We start from the raw sequence: 19,181 nt of genomic DNA, 5'->3' as shown, positions 1-19,181 counted from the left end.
CATGTTCCTCAGTTTCTCCATCTATAAAATAATAATAGTACCATTCAGGGTTGTTTTGAGGATAAAATGATATGTGAAAAGTACTTTGCAACCCTTATACAAATGCTAGCTATTATTATTTTTGAATACCACCTATTAGACATAAACTGTATATGTCTTCAAAAATAGGAAGAATTTATGAAATGTAGGGCTGGAAAAGGCCCTTAGAGATTATGTAGTTCAATTCCCTTATTTTACACTAATTCTGCCTAAGATCTTGCAATCAGTATTAGAAAACAATTCATCAGACTTTTAGAGCCTGGGTTCTTCCCACTACATTAGGCTGCTTTTTTTTTTTCCCCTTTCCATGAGATGCTACAGTAACTGTCTGAGGATTAGGTCCTGGGACGACAAACCTAGCAAGTCTGATGCTGGCAAATAAGAGCAGCCGCACTGGACAAGAAGGTATTCCAGAACCAAAGAGTGGGCGGGGCTTTGAGGCTGTGGCCCAGAGATAAGGAAGGGGGCGCTCGAGAGCACTTCTGAATCGGAAAGACTGCCATGGCCTGGGAGGTTGGTGAGGCTGCGGGCTTCATGCTCCGGGAATTCCAGCCTGGGGACGCGGAAGCGGTGCGGGAGCTGTTCGCTGCGGGCATGAGCGAGTACGGACCCGTGCTGTGCACACACGTGCTGCAGCAGCCTTGGATAATGCTCACCCTGACCGGTACGTTCCTGCTGCTGGTGTCCAGCGCACACTCCCTGCTCCTACCTGCGTTCGTCCTGACACTGCTACTGGCAACTGGCCACCTGGTGCTGGGCCAAGTCTGGGCCCTTTACATCCGGAGTTGCCTCTCTCAAGACCTGAAGGACATTGGGGACGCCTACGGGCCGCACTGCGGTGCCCGCTTCTGGGTGGCTGAGGCCGGGGGCCAGGTAGTGGGTATGGTGGGCGCGCGGCCAGAGGAGGGCCACGGTCCCTCCGGCGTGCTGGTGCTGAAACGCATGGTGGTGCGCCGAGACTACCGAGGCCGCGGCGTGGGCAAAGCCCTGGGACGAGCTGTTCTGGCCTTCGCCTGCGAGCAGGGCTGCCGCGCCGTGGTGCTTGTCACGCACCGGTTGCAACGCGAAGCCCGGAGCCTCTACCTCGGCCTCGGCTTCCAGCCAGAGGCATCTCAGCCGCTTCCCACCTTCTACGGACGCCTGGTGGACTTTACACTCACCCGCTACCGCTACGACCTTGCACCGGGGGACTAAGGCGCTGCAGCCTAGGGAAGACCTTGAACAGGAGGACTGTGTTTCCTGGAAAAGGAGAGACAGAAAGCAGAGCTAGAACTCCTCCCTCTTTCGCTTAGGGAGGGACCCAGATGAAAACATTAATGAAATTAGGGTTAACTGGTTTGGGGATTTCAGGGGGCAGTGAGCGTGTGTATATGTGTGTGCGTGTTTGCATCCCGAACAAGTCATTTCAACTCCCGGGAGCACAATATCTTGCGACTGGATGTACTTTGTGATTTCTAAGGATACTGAAAGCAATTAAATAACGAGTATGCGTTATGGGGAGAACAGATGAAGTATATTATATTGCAGAACATTAGGTGCCTCTCACTTTTTTTTTTTTTGGTTAAATGTCCAAATAATCGTTCTGGGTTTGGGGCTAGGGGGTGCAAATACCCTTGAAAAGAGGAAGGATGACAAGATTAAAAAACTACTTAATGCTTTCTTCCTTGAGTTTTATGAACCTCTGTAGAATGCATTAGCAATACTGTCCTTTCCCACCCCCCACCCAGGCTAGAATTTACTGTTAATAAACGTAACCTTCCTGTTAATATGCTTAAACTTAGATTGAGAAAAAGAAATTCCCTGAAATTGTACCGTACTTTTCATGAGTGCTCTGCCTCCAGCCCATCCTCCACCCTTCATCTAGCATGACTTTGATATTAGATGGCACCATAGAGTGTGATTTGAGGTGCAAAAACGAAGTTTCCAAATGAGCCCCTGAAATGCCTGAAATTCTTCCATTGTCTTTATGAGCACGATTTGCAATTCACCGTACTATAATTTCATTTAGAGTTAATAAGGGCCTTCTTAAAATAAAGATAATATGTGGAAGGTTAGTTTTATTGGTTATTCACACCTTATTAGGAACTAATTGTGAAACCAAAGTAGTCTCTAAAAAGATATCCTCTAATAAATGCAGGGCACTATTCTATACCCCAGAGCAAAAAAAAGAAATAATACATGGTACCTGTGTTCATACAACCAACAGTTTAGTGCATAATTTGAGGGGGGAGGGAGGACTTATACAAAATATTGTTTGTTGCGGTCCAGTGGTTTTCCAGTTGGACACTTCCTGACAACATTTGGTGTTTTCTTGGCAAAGATACTTGAGTGGTTTGCCGTTTCCTTCTCCAATTCATTTTTGAGATGAGGAACTGAGGCAGACAGGTTAAGTGACTCAGTGTCACACAACTAAGTGTCTGGGGTTCAATTTGAACTCAAGGCCCAGCACTATCCAATGTCACCTAGCTGTCCTTTATGCAAAATAGGATAAGATGAATTAGAAAATAAGTTCAAGGAGAGATAGAGCCCTAAGAGTTGAGAGGAAGTTAGAAGGGTACAAGGAAAGATTTCATGGAGGAGGTGAGACTGAATTGTTTCTTAAAAGGAATAGTATTTCTGAACGAATGAGAATATGCAATGAAGTTTCATTGATGAGGACAGAGAGGTTATTTTGAAAGATGAGATGCCTCAGGGATGGATGGGCCTTAATGAGGTTCAGAATAGGGAATTCTAAATGTTTGAGAAGGGATACCAGCAACAGAACACAGAAAAGGAAGTAGAAAATGTCAAAACAAAATTCTTAACCTTAAAAAAAACCTCCCAAAATATATAGTGTCTTAACAAAGGTTTAAAACTGAATTTGTACCAAACCCACAGAAAGGTTGAGGGTTTTATGGATCTTATATCAAATTTTTGTTTGATTGATCTAATTGTTTGGTCTGTTGTTTCAGCATAACCAAATAAAATAAGCTATAGATCTGCTGATGATGTGAGATCTGCTTTTGCTTTGTAAATCTTTCAACTTATAGTAGTACTATACTTTGTATTAGAGTGATTGCATACAAAATGCTAGGTTTTCTAAATGTTTATGTTCAGTGTCTTAAATAATTCATTCTGTTCTGCAGATTAAAAAATCTGTATGTGTTTCTAATTGTTGCTCTCCCTACTTCAGTATTGTTATGACAGTGGATGAAGTCACTTGGATTTAGGATACTTTGGTAAGCTTTTGAAGATTCTCTTTTTTGGATGATTCATGCTCAGTTTTGGCAAATGAACAGTAAGAACCCTCAGTAACAGAAAAAATTTCATCTCTCTTATGGGAAGATTCTACATCGACATGTATTCTGTTATTAAGTGAAGAGAAACATTACAATATTTGCTACTCAGAAGATATTTCTATGGAATAGGTGGGGAAACCAAAGTAGCTAAGATTATGAATCTTTTGCAAAACCCCCAATACTCTAAATGATAATGTGGCTATATAAAATGGACATTTAAAACTATAACTGCTATGACACTGGGATATGTTTATTAACATTTCTTTCTGATAATTGTGTATGAAAACATGGCTGAAAGGAGGAATTATAAACAAAACTGATTTGAAATCTTAAATCCAAATGATTGTAACTCTGTGTTCACACTATACTAAAATTTATTTGTGCACAGGCTTTTAAAATGTAAAAGAAATAAAAATGAACATAAATGGGAGTGTTACTGAATACAGAATTTGCTTCGCCACACAACAGCAAAGTGGATCCATGTTCACAAATTCAGATGAAAATCAAAGTACTTCTGTGTAAATAGGCTAAGTTTGGATATAAGCCTGTGGCTGTGTCATTGCCAAAAGTAGCCATCACGGGTCTTCATGACTGGTATGACAATAGTAATACATTTGAGTTTTAATGCCTAACCATTTGGCTGTTATTTGCAATATTATATGTATGAGAGGTTTTGTGTATATTTATGTACCTGTTATAGATTTTACATTTTGCCAGGAAATAAGTCAACATACAGTGTTTATTCTTCCTTTTAATAGCAATGTTTAAAAGTAGTAATCAAATTTACTTTGCTATTGTTTTACTTTTGTTTCAAAACCAAAATGCTGTATTAAAAAAAAAAGCTATTGATGTACAATGGAGTTGCAGCTGCCGGTGCTCCCAGATGTGACCAGAATCTGATTACAGTGTAATTGGGAAATACTTAACAAAACAAATAAAAATATAATAGTACTTAAATAATGTTAATACCTACATTTCTGTGTCTATATGTGAACAGCAGGCATGTCCCATTTCTATTTGAGTTTGACACCACTGAAGAAGACTTGAGTTTGAGTCACAGGCCCAATACCTACTTCTTGTATGAGTAGGAACAAATTATTTAAATCTTGTGCAGAGCTTCAATTTCTTCCTCTATAAATAAGGATAATAATACTTAAGCTACCAATCTCACAGGTTGGTTATGAGGACACTATTTTGTAAAATTTACACTTTTTTGTCAAACTGATAATGTTAGTTCACATACACATAGGGATTTAAATTAGGGAAAAAGTCATTCTCTTGATAATAACAATGAATCATAGAAATTAGTAGAAAAATAGGGCTTATAGTGTAATGAACCATAAATCTCCAGTATACCTCATGAAAGGAATCATGTCACTACCCAGGACTGTGTAGGAGTAATATTCCAACCTTCTTTTTCAGTACTAGGAAGATTCCTTCTGTGCTTTTAGCTGTTTAGCCTACATTCAGACTATTGTGTTCATTTCTGGGCATGACACTTAGGAAAGACATTGAAAAATGGTATTTCAGAAAAGAGTGAGTAGGAAGGTGAAGGGACTTGAGAGTATGCCATTTCAGGATCAACTGAAGGAAATACAAATCCTATGCTTGAGGCAGAAAAGATTTAGAAGGGACATGAATACTGCCTTCAAGTGTCTGAGACTCAGTCAAATGGAAGAGGGAGTATATTGTCACTCTGTGATTTGTTCCTGCTTTGTCTTACAGAGAAGAAGTAGGAAAATCAGTAGAAATTGCAAAATGGCACATTTGGGCTTAATGTTAGGGAAAGTTTCCCAACTAGAGTTATCCCAATGTGCCCTGAGATGACTAGGGTGCTAATGTGTTCTCCCTGATTGTAGCTCTTTCAGCAAGGGCTAGATTCCCACTAGTCATATAATTATAGAGGATCTTCTTATTCAGGTATAGCTTGGATTGAACAGCTTTTGAAATCCCTTCCAACTTTATGATTTTGTGATGTTGAGAGGTTTTTTTCCCCCCTTTTCTTAAATTGCAGTAAAATAAAGTAGTATTTAAACAGGCCAAACAATTATCTAAATAAATGAGCAATAGACTAAAATATATTTTAAAAATAAGTTTAATCTTAAGTATTTTAGCCAATTAAGCTAATGTCACCAGGATTAATATAAATGGTCTTTGTTAAGAAGAAAGATAACAGCAAAGATCAATATGAATTGTAGCTAATAATTGACTACACAGCCCTAATTAGCTAGAATTTCAGTAGCTGGCTTTGAAATCACTTCCTCTGAGAATCTTTAAACTTCTGAAGCATTTTAAGACTTGATGTACTAAGATGAAACTACCACTGTTCAATGAAGACTGCTTAAACTAAGCATGTTTTACTATCAGTTGTCCTAGGTTGGGCTGTGAAACTGTCTTGGGTCATGGAGACCAAAACCCCTTGCTTCATTCCATAGGTCCTTTTGAATGACAGTGATTTTTTTAAAGTAGAAATCAGATTTCTCAACTTTAGGTAGCATTCTTCCTTAATTTGCATTGAGAGGAAGACTCTTTCAAAGAGCCAATCCTGGAATTGTCTTGGATACTTAATGATTAACTTTTCATATCCTTGAAAACTAAAAATATGAAGATGGCATATAAATGGCCTCAGACGGATCACAGTAGTAGACAGAGAAGCAGCCTTAGCTCTGACAAGTTCTGCCTTTGATACGTACTGACTTTGTGACTCCTGGAAATCTGTTGGTGCACACGGACTACTATCTAAGATCCTAAATAGCAGAGAAGATGCATATTTCCATTTTAAGAAGTCTCCTCATTGAAAATTCTCAATGCCAGTGAAATCAAAGATCCAATAGTAATAAAATGTGGCCTCTTTCATAGAAAATATCTAAGGCATATGGATAAAGTTTAACCTGAGGCTGTAAGACTAACTAATTGCCAACGGGGGGAAAAAAAGAGAGTGTTGTCAGAATTGTATGAGATATGGGGCAGGAAAGAGTGACAGTAGGAAGAAGATGAAAAAATGGCAGCAACAAAAAGAGGTGGAAGAGATTTCCCCTAATTGAGGTAATGGCTAAGCAAAGGAACACTTAGTTGTGTGCCTTGATGGCAATGTTGTAATTTGAGGAGTTAGAGAACAGGAAAAAGATGGGGAGTGAGAAAAGAGGAAGGTGAAAGATTAGCAATTAATTATCTACAGTCTGTATTAGTTGGTCAATAAGAATTTATTAAGCATTTATTATATGCTTGAGAAACCCAGAGTCTAATGGAGTTTCTTCATTGAGATGAGTCAATACAAGTATAGAAAGACATGAACTTAAAAATGATCACCTTTGGCATCTGATTGTCAAATCCTATCCTGGGTTTTCTATTATAATAAGGAGCATGGTGTCATGGAAATAGTTCTGAACTTGGAATTAGAAAACCTGTGTTCAAATCTTGACTACTCTTTATTAGATGAATGACCAAGACACAACTTCTTTGAACCTCAATTTCTTTATCCATAAAATGAGGATAATAGTACTTATTGTACCTATCTAATAGCATAACAGAAGGATCATTTGAGATGATGTTTATAAAATACCTTGTTAATATATGAACATATTTGAGAAGTATAGTTAACAAAGACAAAAAAGAATTGAACACCTTAGTTTTTCATTCTCGCTCCTTGGTCTCCCAATATATTACAAAGTGACATTTTATTTATTGTGGAAATATAATGTGCTCTCCTTAGTGGATTCAGAAACATTTGTAAGCAGTGCATTATTTCATAATATCTAATTGGTTACATCACCCAGTAGTACACTCATACTTCAGCAAGGTGACTACAAAAGTAAGCTTATCGTAACATCTTATAAAAATAGGCCATTTATCCAGGAAATGTTTCCTACATCTTTTCAGTCATGCTAGCACAACAGTTTTTCATACAGGGTTCAATTGCATTACATTACCAATTGGAGTATCTAGTTATTTTATACTTAAAAAATAATAATAGTGAGGGTGAGAATATAATGTATTTTTGAAATGTTTGTGTAGACTTTAAAAGAGGGTGAAGGATTGGGTTCTTTAGCCCCCTATGCCTTTTTCCTTGTTTTGAGAGTTACGATAATCTGAGGCAAAACCTCTTGAATCGTTTAAGCTCTTCTTATTTGATAGAGTACATGTTCTCCTGTAAGTTGCTGTCTATTAGTAGAAAAATGGTTACCAGGTGGCCAATTTCCCCTCCAAAGGTGTCACCCTTGCACCACTGTATATTCTCTCATTAAATTAAGGCATTAAAAGTCTACCATCTATCTGAAGAAGTTCCTTTTATTTGGTCCTTTGCATATTATAGAAGCCCTAAATGTTTGTTGAATTTCTCAAGCATACACAGTATGTAAATGCAGATAAAAATATCTAGTTCACTTTTGTTTGCTGTATATTTAGAGAGAATTGTACTGCATTCTGAGTCCTTTGTAATCATCCACTCCAATTGTAGAAAGATAACATTTTTTTTTGTTGTTGCCGGATGGAAGTAGAATAAAGGTCACAAGCCTTTCTATTTTTTTTTTCATCAGGCCTAGCTCCTATAATTTTAAAAGAAACAACGCCAGGGGCACTGGTCTAGCCTAAAAATTGTGCTAAGTGGAGCCCTGGAGTTATTTTCCCAGGGCCTGTAGTATGATAGGAATTAAAATAAATTATTTTATCACGAGAGGTAACATGATATGGTAGATAGACCCAGAAGCCCTAGAAGATACTCTATGCTGAGTTTCACTATCAACATTAAATCACATTTACTTACAATGGTTGTATAATTAGGTTCAAGTCAAGTCCCACCTTTAACACACTCCAGATAAGCAAATATCTATTTAGAAATCAGGAAGATCTCAGTTCAAGTTCTGCTTTTGAAATATACTGGCTTTATTATATTGGGAAAGACATTTAACTTCTCAGTTCTTTAGATACTTTTCTAAGACTTTAAATTGCAATAAAGGTACTTATCTCCATAGGAAGATGAGCTTCCTTTATTTAGTGAAGTCACAGATCTAGCTTCTGTACTTTCTAACTATTACTCAGCTCAGACTTTGACTGAGAGGATCCTAAAAGCAATACATGGTCAGTTCATAGGACAGACTTAAATACCTAAGGGGTTTTCTCTGTAGCTGATTAGACTTTGCATCTTAAAAGGAACTAAAATAATCTTAAGCGATAGGTTTTCAAAACTGACATTATTTTAGTTGCCACAGCAGTCCAGCAAAAAAGCTGTTTTTATAACTGAAGACAAAAAGATGGTAACAGAGAATAGCTTAATGAAGAGGCCCAGCAGAAAGCATCTTAGTGGAGATTTTCAGCAGGGATGAAAATGTGTGACAGCAGAGACACCCAGTAGGGAAGAGAACAATGACATTAGTAAAAGACATGAGTGACTGAATCTATATCTTGGGAGTAGTGAGTTTTTCCACTTTACACATTCCCTAGATACATATGTTTTCTTTTGCTTGCCATTTCATATGTTCCATGATCATCATGTTCCCTAATTGTGTGTCCTTTTCCAATGACTGAGCTGTAAACTGTGAAAATGTATGTATTGTTACACATTTTGCTTTAAAAGGATTTCCTCTGGTTGGCCAAGTAAAATAAATACATTGATGATGTATGAGTTATGGTCTTGAGCAAATCCTTACCCACAAATTGCCTTTTACACATACAACTGCTCTTTTTTTGTCTCCTTTGCTGGTTCTTCATCTATGTTATGCCCACTGACCATGGATCTCTTCTGAGCCCTCTTGTCCTTTTCCTTCATACTTTTCACCTGGTGATCTTAGCTCACTACCCTTTCTCCCCTAGCTGTTTCTATCTCTCCCTCTTAGAATGCCCTTCTTCTACTCTGTACATATTTTACATATAGCAAATTAACCACGAGCTGTCTCCTCCATTAGAATATGTATTACTTGAGGAAAGGATGATTTTTGTCATTCTTTGTCTTTTGAGTATTTAGCACCATACCTAGTACCCAATAAATACTTGTTGTTTGTGAGTCTGAGAATTTAATTGGCTCATGAATATTTACCTAGCTAATAAGTATCAGAAGCAGTATTTGATCCCAAGTCTCCAAGTCCAAAATGCATTCCACTGCCCTGTCAAATATTACAGTGGTAAGGGACAATTGCCTTCTTTCCCTCATCTTGATAAAGTAACACTAAATCTTGGCTTCTCAGAGATTTTCCTTAGAATTGAAAAAGTGAGGTGATCAAGGACAGGTGGAAGTGAATATGATAATGACAAGTGAGGGCAGATGAACTGCAACATTGGAAGTAGGGTAGGAGAATAATGCAACTAGGGAGAGTAGCACAGCTGCAACTATGTTGGGCCATTAGGAACATTGGTGCCTAGGGCACTAAAATTTCTTTACTTACTTAAGTGAGCAAATGAGTTCAGTGAGCAAATGAGTTCAGTGAGCAAGACTATTGAATACGTGGAAATTACCAGATGATGTACTTTCTTCTGTCCTTGCTTCCCTTTTTCATTGCAGTTGAGGTCTGACCCAGATGCATCCCAGTAGCCTTGCACACACTCACACCCCTCTTCCCAGGAACAGTATTATTTTATTCTCAACATTTGTTGGTGTTCTCATATTTGTCCCTCAATGTGTCTTATTTTCCAACTCTCCTTCAACTGTAATTAGTAGGAAGCTACATTCCTCCCAATTACCTCAGTTTCTAAAATTTCTTGTTATGAATCCAAGGAACAATATCAGCTCTTGTCCCATTGAGAGAAGGTTTCCAAGTTTTCTGCAATTAATTAACAGATAAACTTGGAAACAAATAAAAAATAGAAACAAAAAAAATCTAGGTGGAACTCAGATTTAGCCTATGTTAGGTTTCGCTATTAACCTTAAAATATATTTTTATAGTATGGCTAGATAGATAGGTTCAAGTCCCAGCTCTGACATACCATGAATCAATGTCTATCTATTCATCCATCTATCCATCCATCCATCCATCCATCCATCCATCTATCTATCTATCTATCTATCTATCTATCTATCTATCTATCTATCTATCTATACCAACTGTATAGTGGATAGAGATCTGAAACCAGAGTTAGGAAGCTCTGGGTTCAAGTATAGCCTCTGACATATTCTGGCTCAAGGAGCCTGGCAAGTTACTTAACCCCTTATTGATTTCATTGGTATGGGTTTTCTCACCAGAAGTTTCCTATACCACTGAAGTCACAGGTCCAGATTCTCTCCTCCCTTCCACCCCAAAAAGTGTTGAGCGTACCATTCAGAATTCTAAATTAAGCAAATACACACACACACACACACACACACACACACACATACACAAACATTCACACACACTATCTCTTTTAGGGGCTTACAATCTTTGATATTATTTTTAGAATGTTTTATATTTTATAAATTTTGACACAGGTCAATGAAATAGAAAAATTGAGATATTTGTAGGTTTTAGTCCCAGCTTGCATCTATAGTATATGTGCTTTGTATTAAGAAGTAAATGAAAACTGTTTAAAGGGAGAAAAAATATGGAGTCTGAGACTCAATTCTTTGAATGTTTTTTTCCCCATGAGTAATAGCACCAGCAGGAGGGAACATAAAGGCTCTGTTGATCAATTTCACTAACTCATACTAGTTTCTGGGCAATCTTTACTAGATGCTGTTTGAAGTACAGAGTGTATATTGAAGCTTTTGAGGTTAATCAGAAGATTGATTCAGAGTCAACTAAGTGAGAAGCATGTTGATTTTTTCTTTAGATTTATCTCAGTTGAAAATTAACACTTTCTGTGAAGAAATAAAATATTCCCAAATTAAACCCCTTGCACCCTTAAGCTACTTTGTATAGTAACATCAACATTTTTATTTAGTGGGATATAACTTATATGACAAACTCAAATGTGTGAAGAACAGTAGAAATAATGAAGGATGCAAAAAGATCCTTTGAGAAGTAAATTTGTACATCATAAAAGCTTTGAACTTTTCTTATAGGAAAACGCAATACTAACTTATTCACTTAAAATATAAACTCAGTCTTCTCATGCAGATTACCTCCAGTTTCTCTCATATACAACTGGTTTTCATATAGTTGTTTCCATATTATCTCCCCTATTAGAATGTGAGCTCCTTAAGAGTAGGACTTTTTTTTCCTTACTTTTCTTTGTATCTCCAGTATTTGGCATAGTACCTAGTAAATAGCAAGTGCTTAATAAATGCTAGTTCATTTGATTTAGATAATATTTATCCTTACTTGAAACAAAATTCTAAGAAACATGGTTATTTTGTTTTCTAGTTCACATAAAATTTGAAACAACAAATCCAAGAGATAAGAACTGAGTCTGTGGTACTCCTGGAGATAGGCATTCTTAATAGCAACAGAAATGTGAACTGACTGCCTTACGGTTCAGGGAAGAAAAAGAAAACCTATAAAAACATCAAGCACAGATTAGTAAATATTTGTTAAATTCTTTCTTTGAACAAGGCAATGCATTAACTACTGGGGATACAAAGACGCAAGTGGAATAACACCTGCCTTCAGTGAGTATACATTCCATCCAAGGGTAGAGGTGTGACATATATACAGGTAATTAAATATATGCGAATTAGCCTAGAGAGAAAGTACTGACAAGTGAAGCATTTAGGGGAAAAAATCTAGGCAGGAAGAAACATGTGAGATAGACCTTGAAAGAAAGTAAGGCTTCTGAGAGATAAGGTGAAGACTGAATGTATTTCACAGATATGGATATCCTCTTCAAAGGTGTGAAGGAGACAGAAGATAGAATCTCAAGTTCAGGGAAAAGCTATTCAGCCAGTTTGGGTGTAATGTAGAATGCGTGAAGGGAGGTAAGTTGAAATAAAACTCCAAAGGTGGTCTAGAGACAGATTATGAATGATTTTAAGTATTAAGTCTATGAGTGCGTATTTTATCCTAGAGACAATAGGGAGCCTCTAAACATTTTTGAGCAGGAAAGTAAAATAGCCAGATCTATACTTTAGGAAAATTATTTTGACAATTGTATGGTAGTTCATTTGGAGGGGAGGACACTAGAAGCAGAAAGGACAATTAGAATGTTATTACATAAGTCTGAGTGAGATGTGATGAACCAGAAAAAATATATAGGGATAATTTAATGTGGAGGAAAATATAATTCAATGATTATTGAAAGCATCATTTTTCCGTAGCTTAGTATAATGGATATTTCTAAAGATGATGCTGAATCATTAAGAAAATGTAAACTTCTATTCAGTATATTCTGTTAAAGAAGACAAGGCAGTTTGTAAATGTAGTTAGAAATCTTTCCATCAATAGTGTTTAAAACAAAATTGCATTTAAATGGTACTTATTTATCTTCAAGATTCACTTTCATGAAATGCTTTATTCCCTTATGAAACCAAATAAATCACATGACACATTTTACATTTTTCATTGCATTTTGAACAGGTTAGGTCAGGAAGGAAAAATTTCAGAAATGCTATTATGCTTCACACTGTTGCAATTCATTGAAAAGTTTACACTGTCTTAATATGGACATAACAATGCCCCAGTATTGTTAAAGGCTAGCCTCATGTTATTGTGGTTGTGGCCTTTTTTTTTTACAAGTTATGAATCTAAAATGCTAACCACTAGTTACCATTAAAAAATTAAGGTTTGAGTGTTTTTCTTTGGGGTAAGATCTACTATAAGAAATTCAGTTTGGAATAAATATCAACTTGAGCAACTAAACCTCTAAAGACAAAATTTAAAGTATAAAGAGCTGTCTTTACTTCTTTGATATGTTAGGAAATGAAATGTTGCTTAATCAGACTTGATGTAATTATAGAGCAGCTAACTAATAGAAAGCTGAAGGATCAGTCATGCTGGTGATGGTCTTTATAATGCAAACTTTACAAAGCAGGAACAGACAGAAAAGATCATCTCAGTTGAGCAAGACCTCCTTGGCAGTTAATAAGGGAGCTAACTAGCTCTTGCAAAAGAAATCGGCTTTTGGGAAGTAATAGTTCTTTCCCTTTGCCTATGCCTTTTCTCTTGATTTTGTTCTTTTCTCTTGCTCTGCTTCCTGAGTCCAGTGATAGATAAGAATGGATGGAAATACATCTCTTTTCTCACAAGGCAAATGTGTCTTGCAGTAGAGTAACTCACCCCAGCAAAAGATGTCCCAGCCACAGAAAGGAGGCCCAGAGTCCTGGTACAGAATCAAGTTAAGCTACAGAGAAGAACAAGCTTAAGGAGCTTAGTTGAATCACCTGACCATTGGAGGTGCTCTGTACAAGGTCCCTTGATCATGTAGAAAGGACAGATTAGGACCCATCTGAAAAGTCCCCTTGCTATCATAAGCTTTGGGGGTAATAAGAATGGTTCTTCATAAACCCAGGGTCACAAATGATTAAAACTAAGACTTCAAAAAGTTAGGTTTTAAAATTGACCTCTGACTCTCCAGACTTGATGTGGTATTGACCTTGGAATCAGAGAAAACTGAGAAAACTACATAGCCTATATGAGAGAGTGAAATTCTTTTTGTATATAAGGAAGGAACAAAGGTCTCATGTTAGCTCTTCTCTCCCCTCCCTCTCTCTGTCTCTCTCTCTGTCTTTCTCTCTATCTCCTTTTTTCATCTGTGTACCTATATTCTAATTTTTCATCTTTATACCAATACATAAGGCAGTGGACCTGAAATCAGCACCTGAAGTAGGCCTGGAAGAATGTACCCGAAACTAAAAGTACTCAGGGGCCTGTTTTTCAGCAGTCAAGTCTCCAACCATTTGAGACCAACGAACAAGCAAGTGATCGCTCATTAAAATTATATTACAACATAGTTGGCTTTAGATATGTAAATATTTATTAGGGTATGTTTCAGTACACCATTGTGGTCAATGAATTAACACAAATGGCATCCATTTATAGAGTATTTATTTCTAAGTGGTATGGAAAATCAGTAAGATTTATCCCTCAAAGCACAATTCAATCACCAAGTAATGTCTTTCCCTTTGCCTGATCACCATAAATACACTTTACATGTTAAATTATAGGAAAAAAAATCTAAGTATGCAATTGGGATTTATTAATGCACCTTTCCTACTACCTAAATTATAATCAAGCACCAGAGTCTAAATGAGAGTAGGACGGAAAAACTTTTGCAGAAGCATGAAATGAATTCTCTTAGGCATCATTTTAAAAATGTTGGGCCCCCCTTCTATGATTTATAGTATTATTTTGTTTTAACTGTTTTCAAATCTGTATTAGGACTAAGGGCTAATGATCAATTAAAACAGATTGACTTAGACTTAGCTCAGAATAGTTGGTCTTCCATATGCCTTGGACTTGAGTCTGCAAAAACTATTCCTATATCTTCAAGGTAATAAAGTATGTTCTAAAATGATTATCAGTTTTATATATACATATGTATGTATGTATATGTATCATATATAATATACATATATGTGTGTATATTTATATTGATAGATGCATAGATAGATAGATAGATAGATAGATAGATAGATAGATGATAGATATGTTATTGTTTAGTCATTTTTTCAGTCATGTCTAACTCTTCATGATCCCATTTGGGGTTTTCTTGGCAAAGATATCTGAGTGATTTGCCATTTCCTTCTGCAGCTCATTTTATAGATGAGCTCATTTTATAGATGTATATCTACCACGTACATATCTGTAGCTATATCTATCTAGGGTAGCTAGGTGGCAGAGTAGATAGAGTGTTGGGCCTGGAGTCAGGAAGATCTGATTTCAAATCCAGCCTCAAACACTTACTAGCTGTGTGACCCTGGACAAGTCACTTAATCCTTTTTGCTTTAGTTTCCTCATCAGAAGTATCACCAGAAACATGAAGACCAATTCATCCCTTACTTCATCAAGCTCAACATATTCTAATCCTGTAAGACTATGGTAAATTTTCTCTACATGACTCAAGTCAATCCACAAGTAAATTATGTTTGATATTGAACCAAAATAAGACATTTGGTATAAAAGCAATGCTATTTAATCAAGGGCCCCTTGGAATAATGGAGATGGTAATTGAATATTCAAATAAGACTTAAGGAAAGAACTAAAGAAAGAACATAAAAGGGGAGAATGTTGTTTAGCATTGCCAAAGAGAAGTACAATAAAAGCTTGATGGTAGGGATGAGTACATGTCAGTAGCACAACATGGATATAGTGCACAATTCACAGACTTTGCACAAATGATCGCACATAACAACTAGAAAGCACAAAACAAAAAGTAGCTTGCTTATCAAAGCATAAAATATAAAAATGAGTGAGGAGAAAGATGGAATCTAGCTACTCTCAATGACTTCAAGACAGTAGGCCTTGAGATATTATATCATATTAAAAGAGCTGGCAGATATGATTGCCTTGTTGTTGACAGTGATCTTAGATAATGTAAGAGGTATCCCAAGATTGAAGAAGGACAAATATCCCTAACTTCAATGTACTTTTAAGGAAGTGGGTGAAACCCAAAGACTTTAAGATAATGCACTTTATTTCTATTCCTGGAACATTTTACCAAGATATTATTAAAGTAATTATCAGCTCTTAAAAAAGGCAAATATTATCATACAAAGCACCATGGTTTCAACAAGAGAAACTCATGGATGGTTTAATTTCTGTTTTTCACAGGGTATTCTAAGTGGAGCCTGACTGGGTATCCTATTAACATCATCGAAGATAAAATTGACAATTTTGATCAAGTAAAATTGTAAGGTATTGCCCACGCAAATGGAATGCAGCTAAGATTAGAAGGGAAAGTTGCCTATAGGGTAGGGGGAGGTGGGGGTGTGATGTTGGGTGGACAGAATATGGCAGGGAATTTTGTACGAAGTTTCTCTGATCTAAGTATCATTTCCTCAATATTGAGAGGATTAATATTATGCTATAATATTAATAACTAATTATTGCTTGTGATCCCCCTAAATAAATACTAACTGGCATATTTGTTCATAATCCCAATTCTGCAAATATCTCTGGGTTTCTGGAGAAAACTAAACATTGTTCTTTTAAGTGCTTCCACTAGTGACTTGCGCCAGAGAATCACCACAAAATCCATTTGGAAAAATTGCAGTTAGTGTTTCAAATTCCAAATTAAAACAAACAAAACTCAAACATTTTTTTCTCAGTATGATTATTAGATAACAATTTGGTTTTTATTCTTTCATTGTTGGGGTTCCACATATCACCACTCAATTGTTTGCTATGTCCATATACAATTACATGCCAGAGGACTTGATGGTTCAGCTACAGCAATATTTTTTTAAAAAGCCATTAAAAACTGAACAGTTTGCATTAATATGACTTACTTAGAATTGGTAAGGCCATTCTTTCAGGAGATCTCACCCACAGCAGTTAGCTGGTGATGACGATTAGGAATGAAAAGATATCCAATCTCAGCAAGGGCTGAGCACAGCTGGTTCTGAATTTGTCCTTTTGTAATGAGTAAAAATTCCCTTTCTCTACAACAAAAAATACAATCCCTCTAACCTCCTTTGAAGGTAAACTGATTCTGAAGTGAATCTCCTAGTAGAAGTTGGAGGAATCTTATATTAATAAACACAATGTACTATAACTATCTTCAAGGTGCAGCTCTTAAGGATACTGAGCATGGTCACATAGGTTTCTCCTCTCTGAATGGCCACATGAAGTTTACTCTCCAAACTCTAATGTGTGGGAGACAATTCATAGTAAGCAACAAATATTTCTAGAGGCTTGATTAAAAGTATCATCAGAAACATGAAGACCAATCCGGTTTCTGTTGTACAACCACCCCTTCATTTCATCTAGCTCATCATGTTCTAATTCTGTGAGACTGTGGCTTTTTTTTTTTTGTATTGGGTATGGGACTCAGGCTAGTCCACTAGTTTATGTTTGACATTGGAAGAAAATAAGATGCTTGGGACAAGAACAATGGTGTCCAATCAAAGACCCTTTGGAGTAACAGGGATAGTAAGGAATGTAATTGAATATTCAAACAAGACTTAAGGAAATAACTAAAGAAAGAACATTTCTGGGAAAGTGAAAGTAGGGGAAGATAAAGAAGAGTTGAGAGAGTAGAACAGATTCTGTTTTGGTTGTGGTCAAAATTTATTAGAGGATCAAGTCCAGAAGTCCAAAAGGAAGGAACAAGAATAGGTCCAAAACCAGAAAGTCTACATGAAGTATGTCAGAGCAACAGCACTGCTAAGGGGAACAAACAGGATGAGTGAGTTCATGATTTCTTCTTCATGGCCCAAGAAAAGATTCTTGTTGATACAGAATGCTAGCCAAAAACCTTTTATTCTAAGGTGTCAGTGGACAGAACACTAATGCCTAAAACTCTGCTCCAGAGAGGAAAAAACTATACAAGTTTCCAGGTGAAGGAGAAAACTAAGACACTGTGAATACTGAATGATTAATGGGCACATAGGTAGCACAGTGGCTATAGTACCAAGGTTAGAGTCAGGGAGACTTGACTTCAAATGTAACCTGAGATGTACTAGCCATGTGACCATAGGTAAGACATGTTTGTCTCAATTTCCTCATTTATAAAATGGGGATTATAATAGCATCTACGTTGTAGGGTTGCTGTGAGGATCAAGGGAGACAATTATTGTAAAGTGCTTAGCACAGTGCCCAACACATAGTGCCTGACATAGGAAATGCTATATAAACGTAAGTTATTTTTATTATGGTTATAGAGTACTGCTTGAAATTCAATAATGGGGAATCATATCAAATTTCTGTTGTGCATTTTTTCCCCACCAAGCTAAGACAAGGTCTCTTTATGTCACCAGTATGAGATGTTCCTAGTACTGGTAAATGTAGAACAGATTAATCACTTGCTGCAGGTATGAAAAGTGACAAAAGTACAATTTTAACTATGCCGCATATGAGACTACTGCCAACCTTCTCTTTGTTTGTTAGACTATTTCCTCCACGCCCAGTCCAAGTCTTGACTTCTCAGCTCTGATAACTATTCCATTAAAAATTGTTGTGTGGTAGATTTGACTCTAAACATTTCAACTGAATCAACAATTATAAGTGCCTATTATGTACAAATCAGTGTACTAGGGTCTGTGGATATTAAGATGGAAATAAAGACAGAATTGAAACAATGCCCTGAAAGTGCTTACTAGGATAATGTGATATTCTGGCTCACACTATTAGAATAATCTCTTATCTGATTTCTCTTGTCTCCAATCTTACCCCATTCCAGTTTATCCCCTACACAACTGTCAAAGTGATTTTTCTAAAGGCCAGGTCTGACTATGTTACTCCTCTACTTAAATAAAATAAAATTAAATTAAAACCACATTGACTCTTTATTAACTTAAGGGATCAAATTTAAATTCCTCTGTTTGCCACTGAAAGGTTGTTACAGTTGGCCCCCAAATAATATTGTAATTTTATTGTATATCATTTCCTTTCATATACTTGATGCTTCAATCAGGTTGTTCTTACTGGTCCTTACATATGATACTCAATATTCCATCTCCATTCCTTTGCATTTGCTGACCCTCATACTAGAAGAGTATGACCTCTCCTTACCCCCAGCTCTTAGAATCCCTCATTTACTTTAAGACTACCTTCTATATAAATCATAGATAACTCTCTTACTATAAAGTGGCTCCTCATCTGGGAGAGTAGTAAGTAAACTTTCTGTTCTTGATCTCACCACCTGCTAGTGCCATCCCCTAATCACCTTATATTACCTATGTATGTACAGATTTTCTTCCCCAATAAATTAGGAGCATCTTGGGAAGGGACTTTCAATTTTTTTCATTGAATCCTCAATTCCTAGAATTCTACCTACTCTGTCTACCTGGCTAGTGGCATTTAAAAGAGTACAATAAATTACAGGAATCAGCAAAAGTTTGTTATAGAACAGAATCATGTTCAA

The 19,181-nt window shown here is 36.6% G+C and overlaps 1 protein-coding gene across 1 annotated transcript; it reads left to right on the top strand.

The window, feature by feature from the left end:
• The first annotated feature begins 534 nt into the window (after positions 1–534).
• Positions 535–4,278, top strand: LOC110223576 (N-acetyltransferase 8-like). Its single transcript, XM_021009166.2, has one exon. It carries the CDS (start codon positions 541–543, stop codon positions 1,231–1,233), a length of 693 nt encoding a protein of 230 aa, XP_020864825.1. The 5' UTR covers positions 535–540; the 3' UTR covers positions 1,234–4,278.
• Positions 4,279–19,181: the final 14,903 nt, after the last annotated feature.

The sequence above is a fragment of the Phascolarctos cinereus genome, unplaced genomic scaffold, assembly GCF_003287225.1.
Source record: "Phascolarctos cinereus isolate Bilbo 61053 unplaced genomic scaffold, phaCin_HiC Scaffold_7;HRSCAF=346, whole genome shotgun sequence".
Taxonomy (NCBI): domain Eukaryota; kingdom Metazoa; phylum Chordata; class Mammalia; order Diprotodontia; family Phascolarctidae; genus Phascolarctos; species Phascolarctos cinereus.
This window is presented reverse-complemented; position numbering and strand designations above follow the sequence as displayed.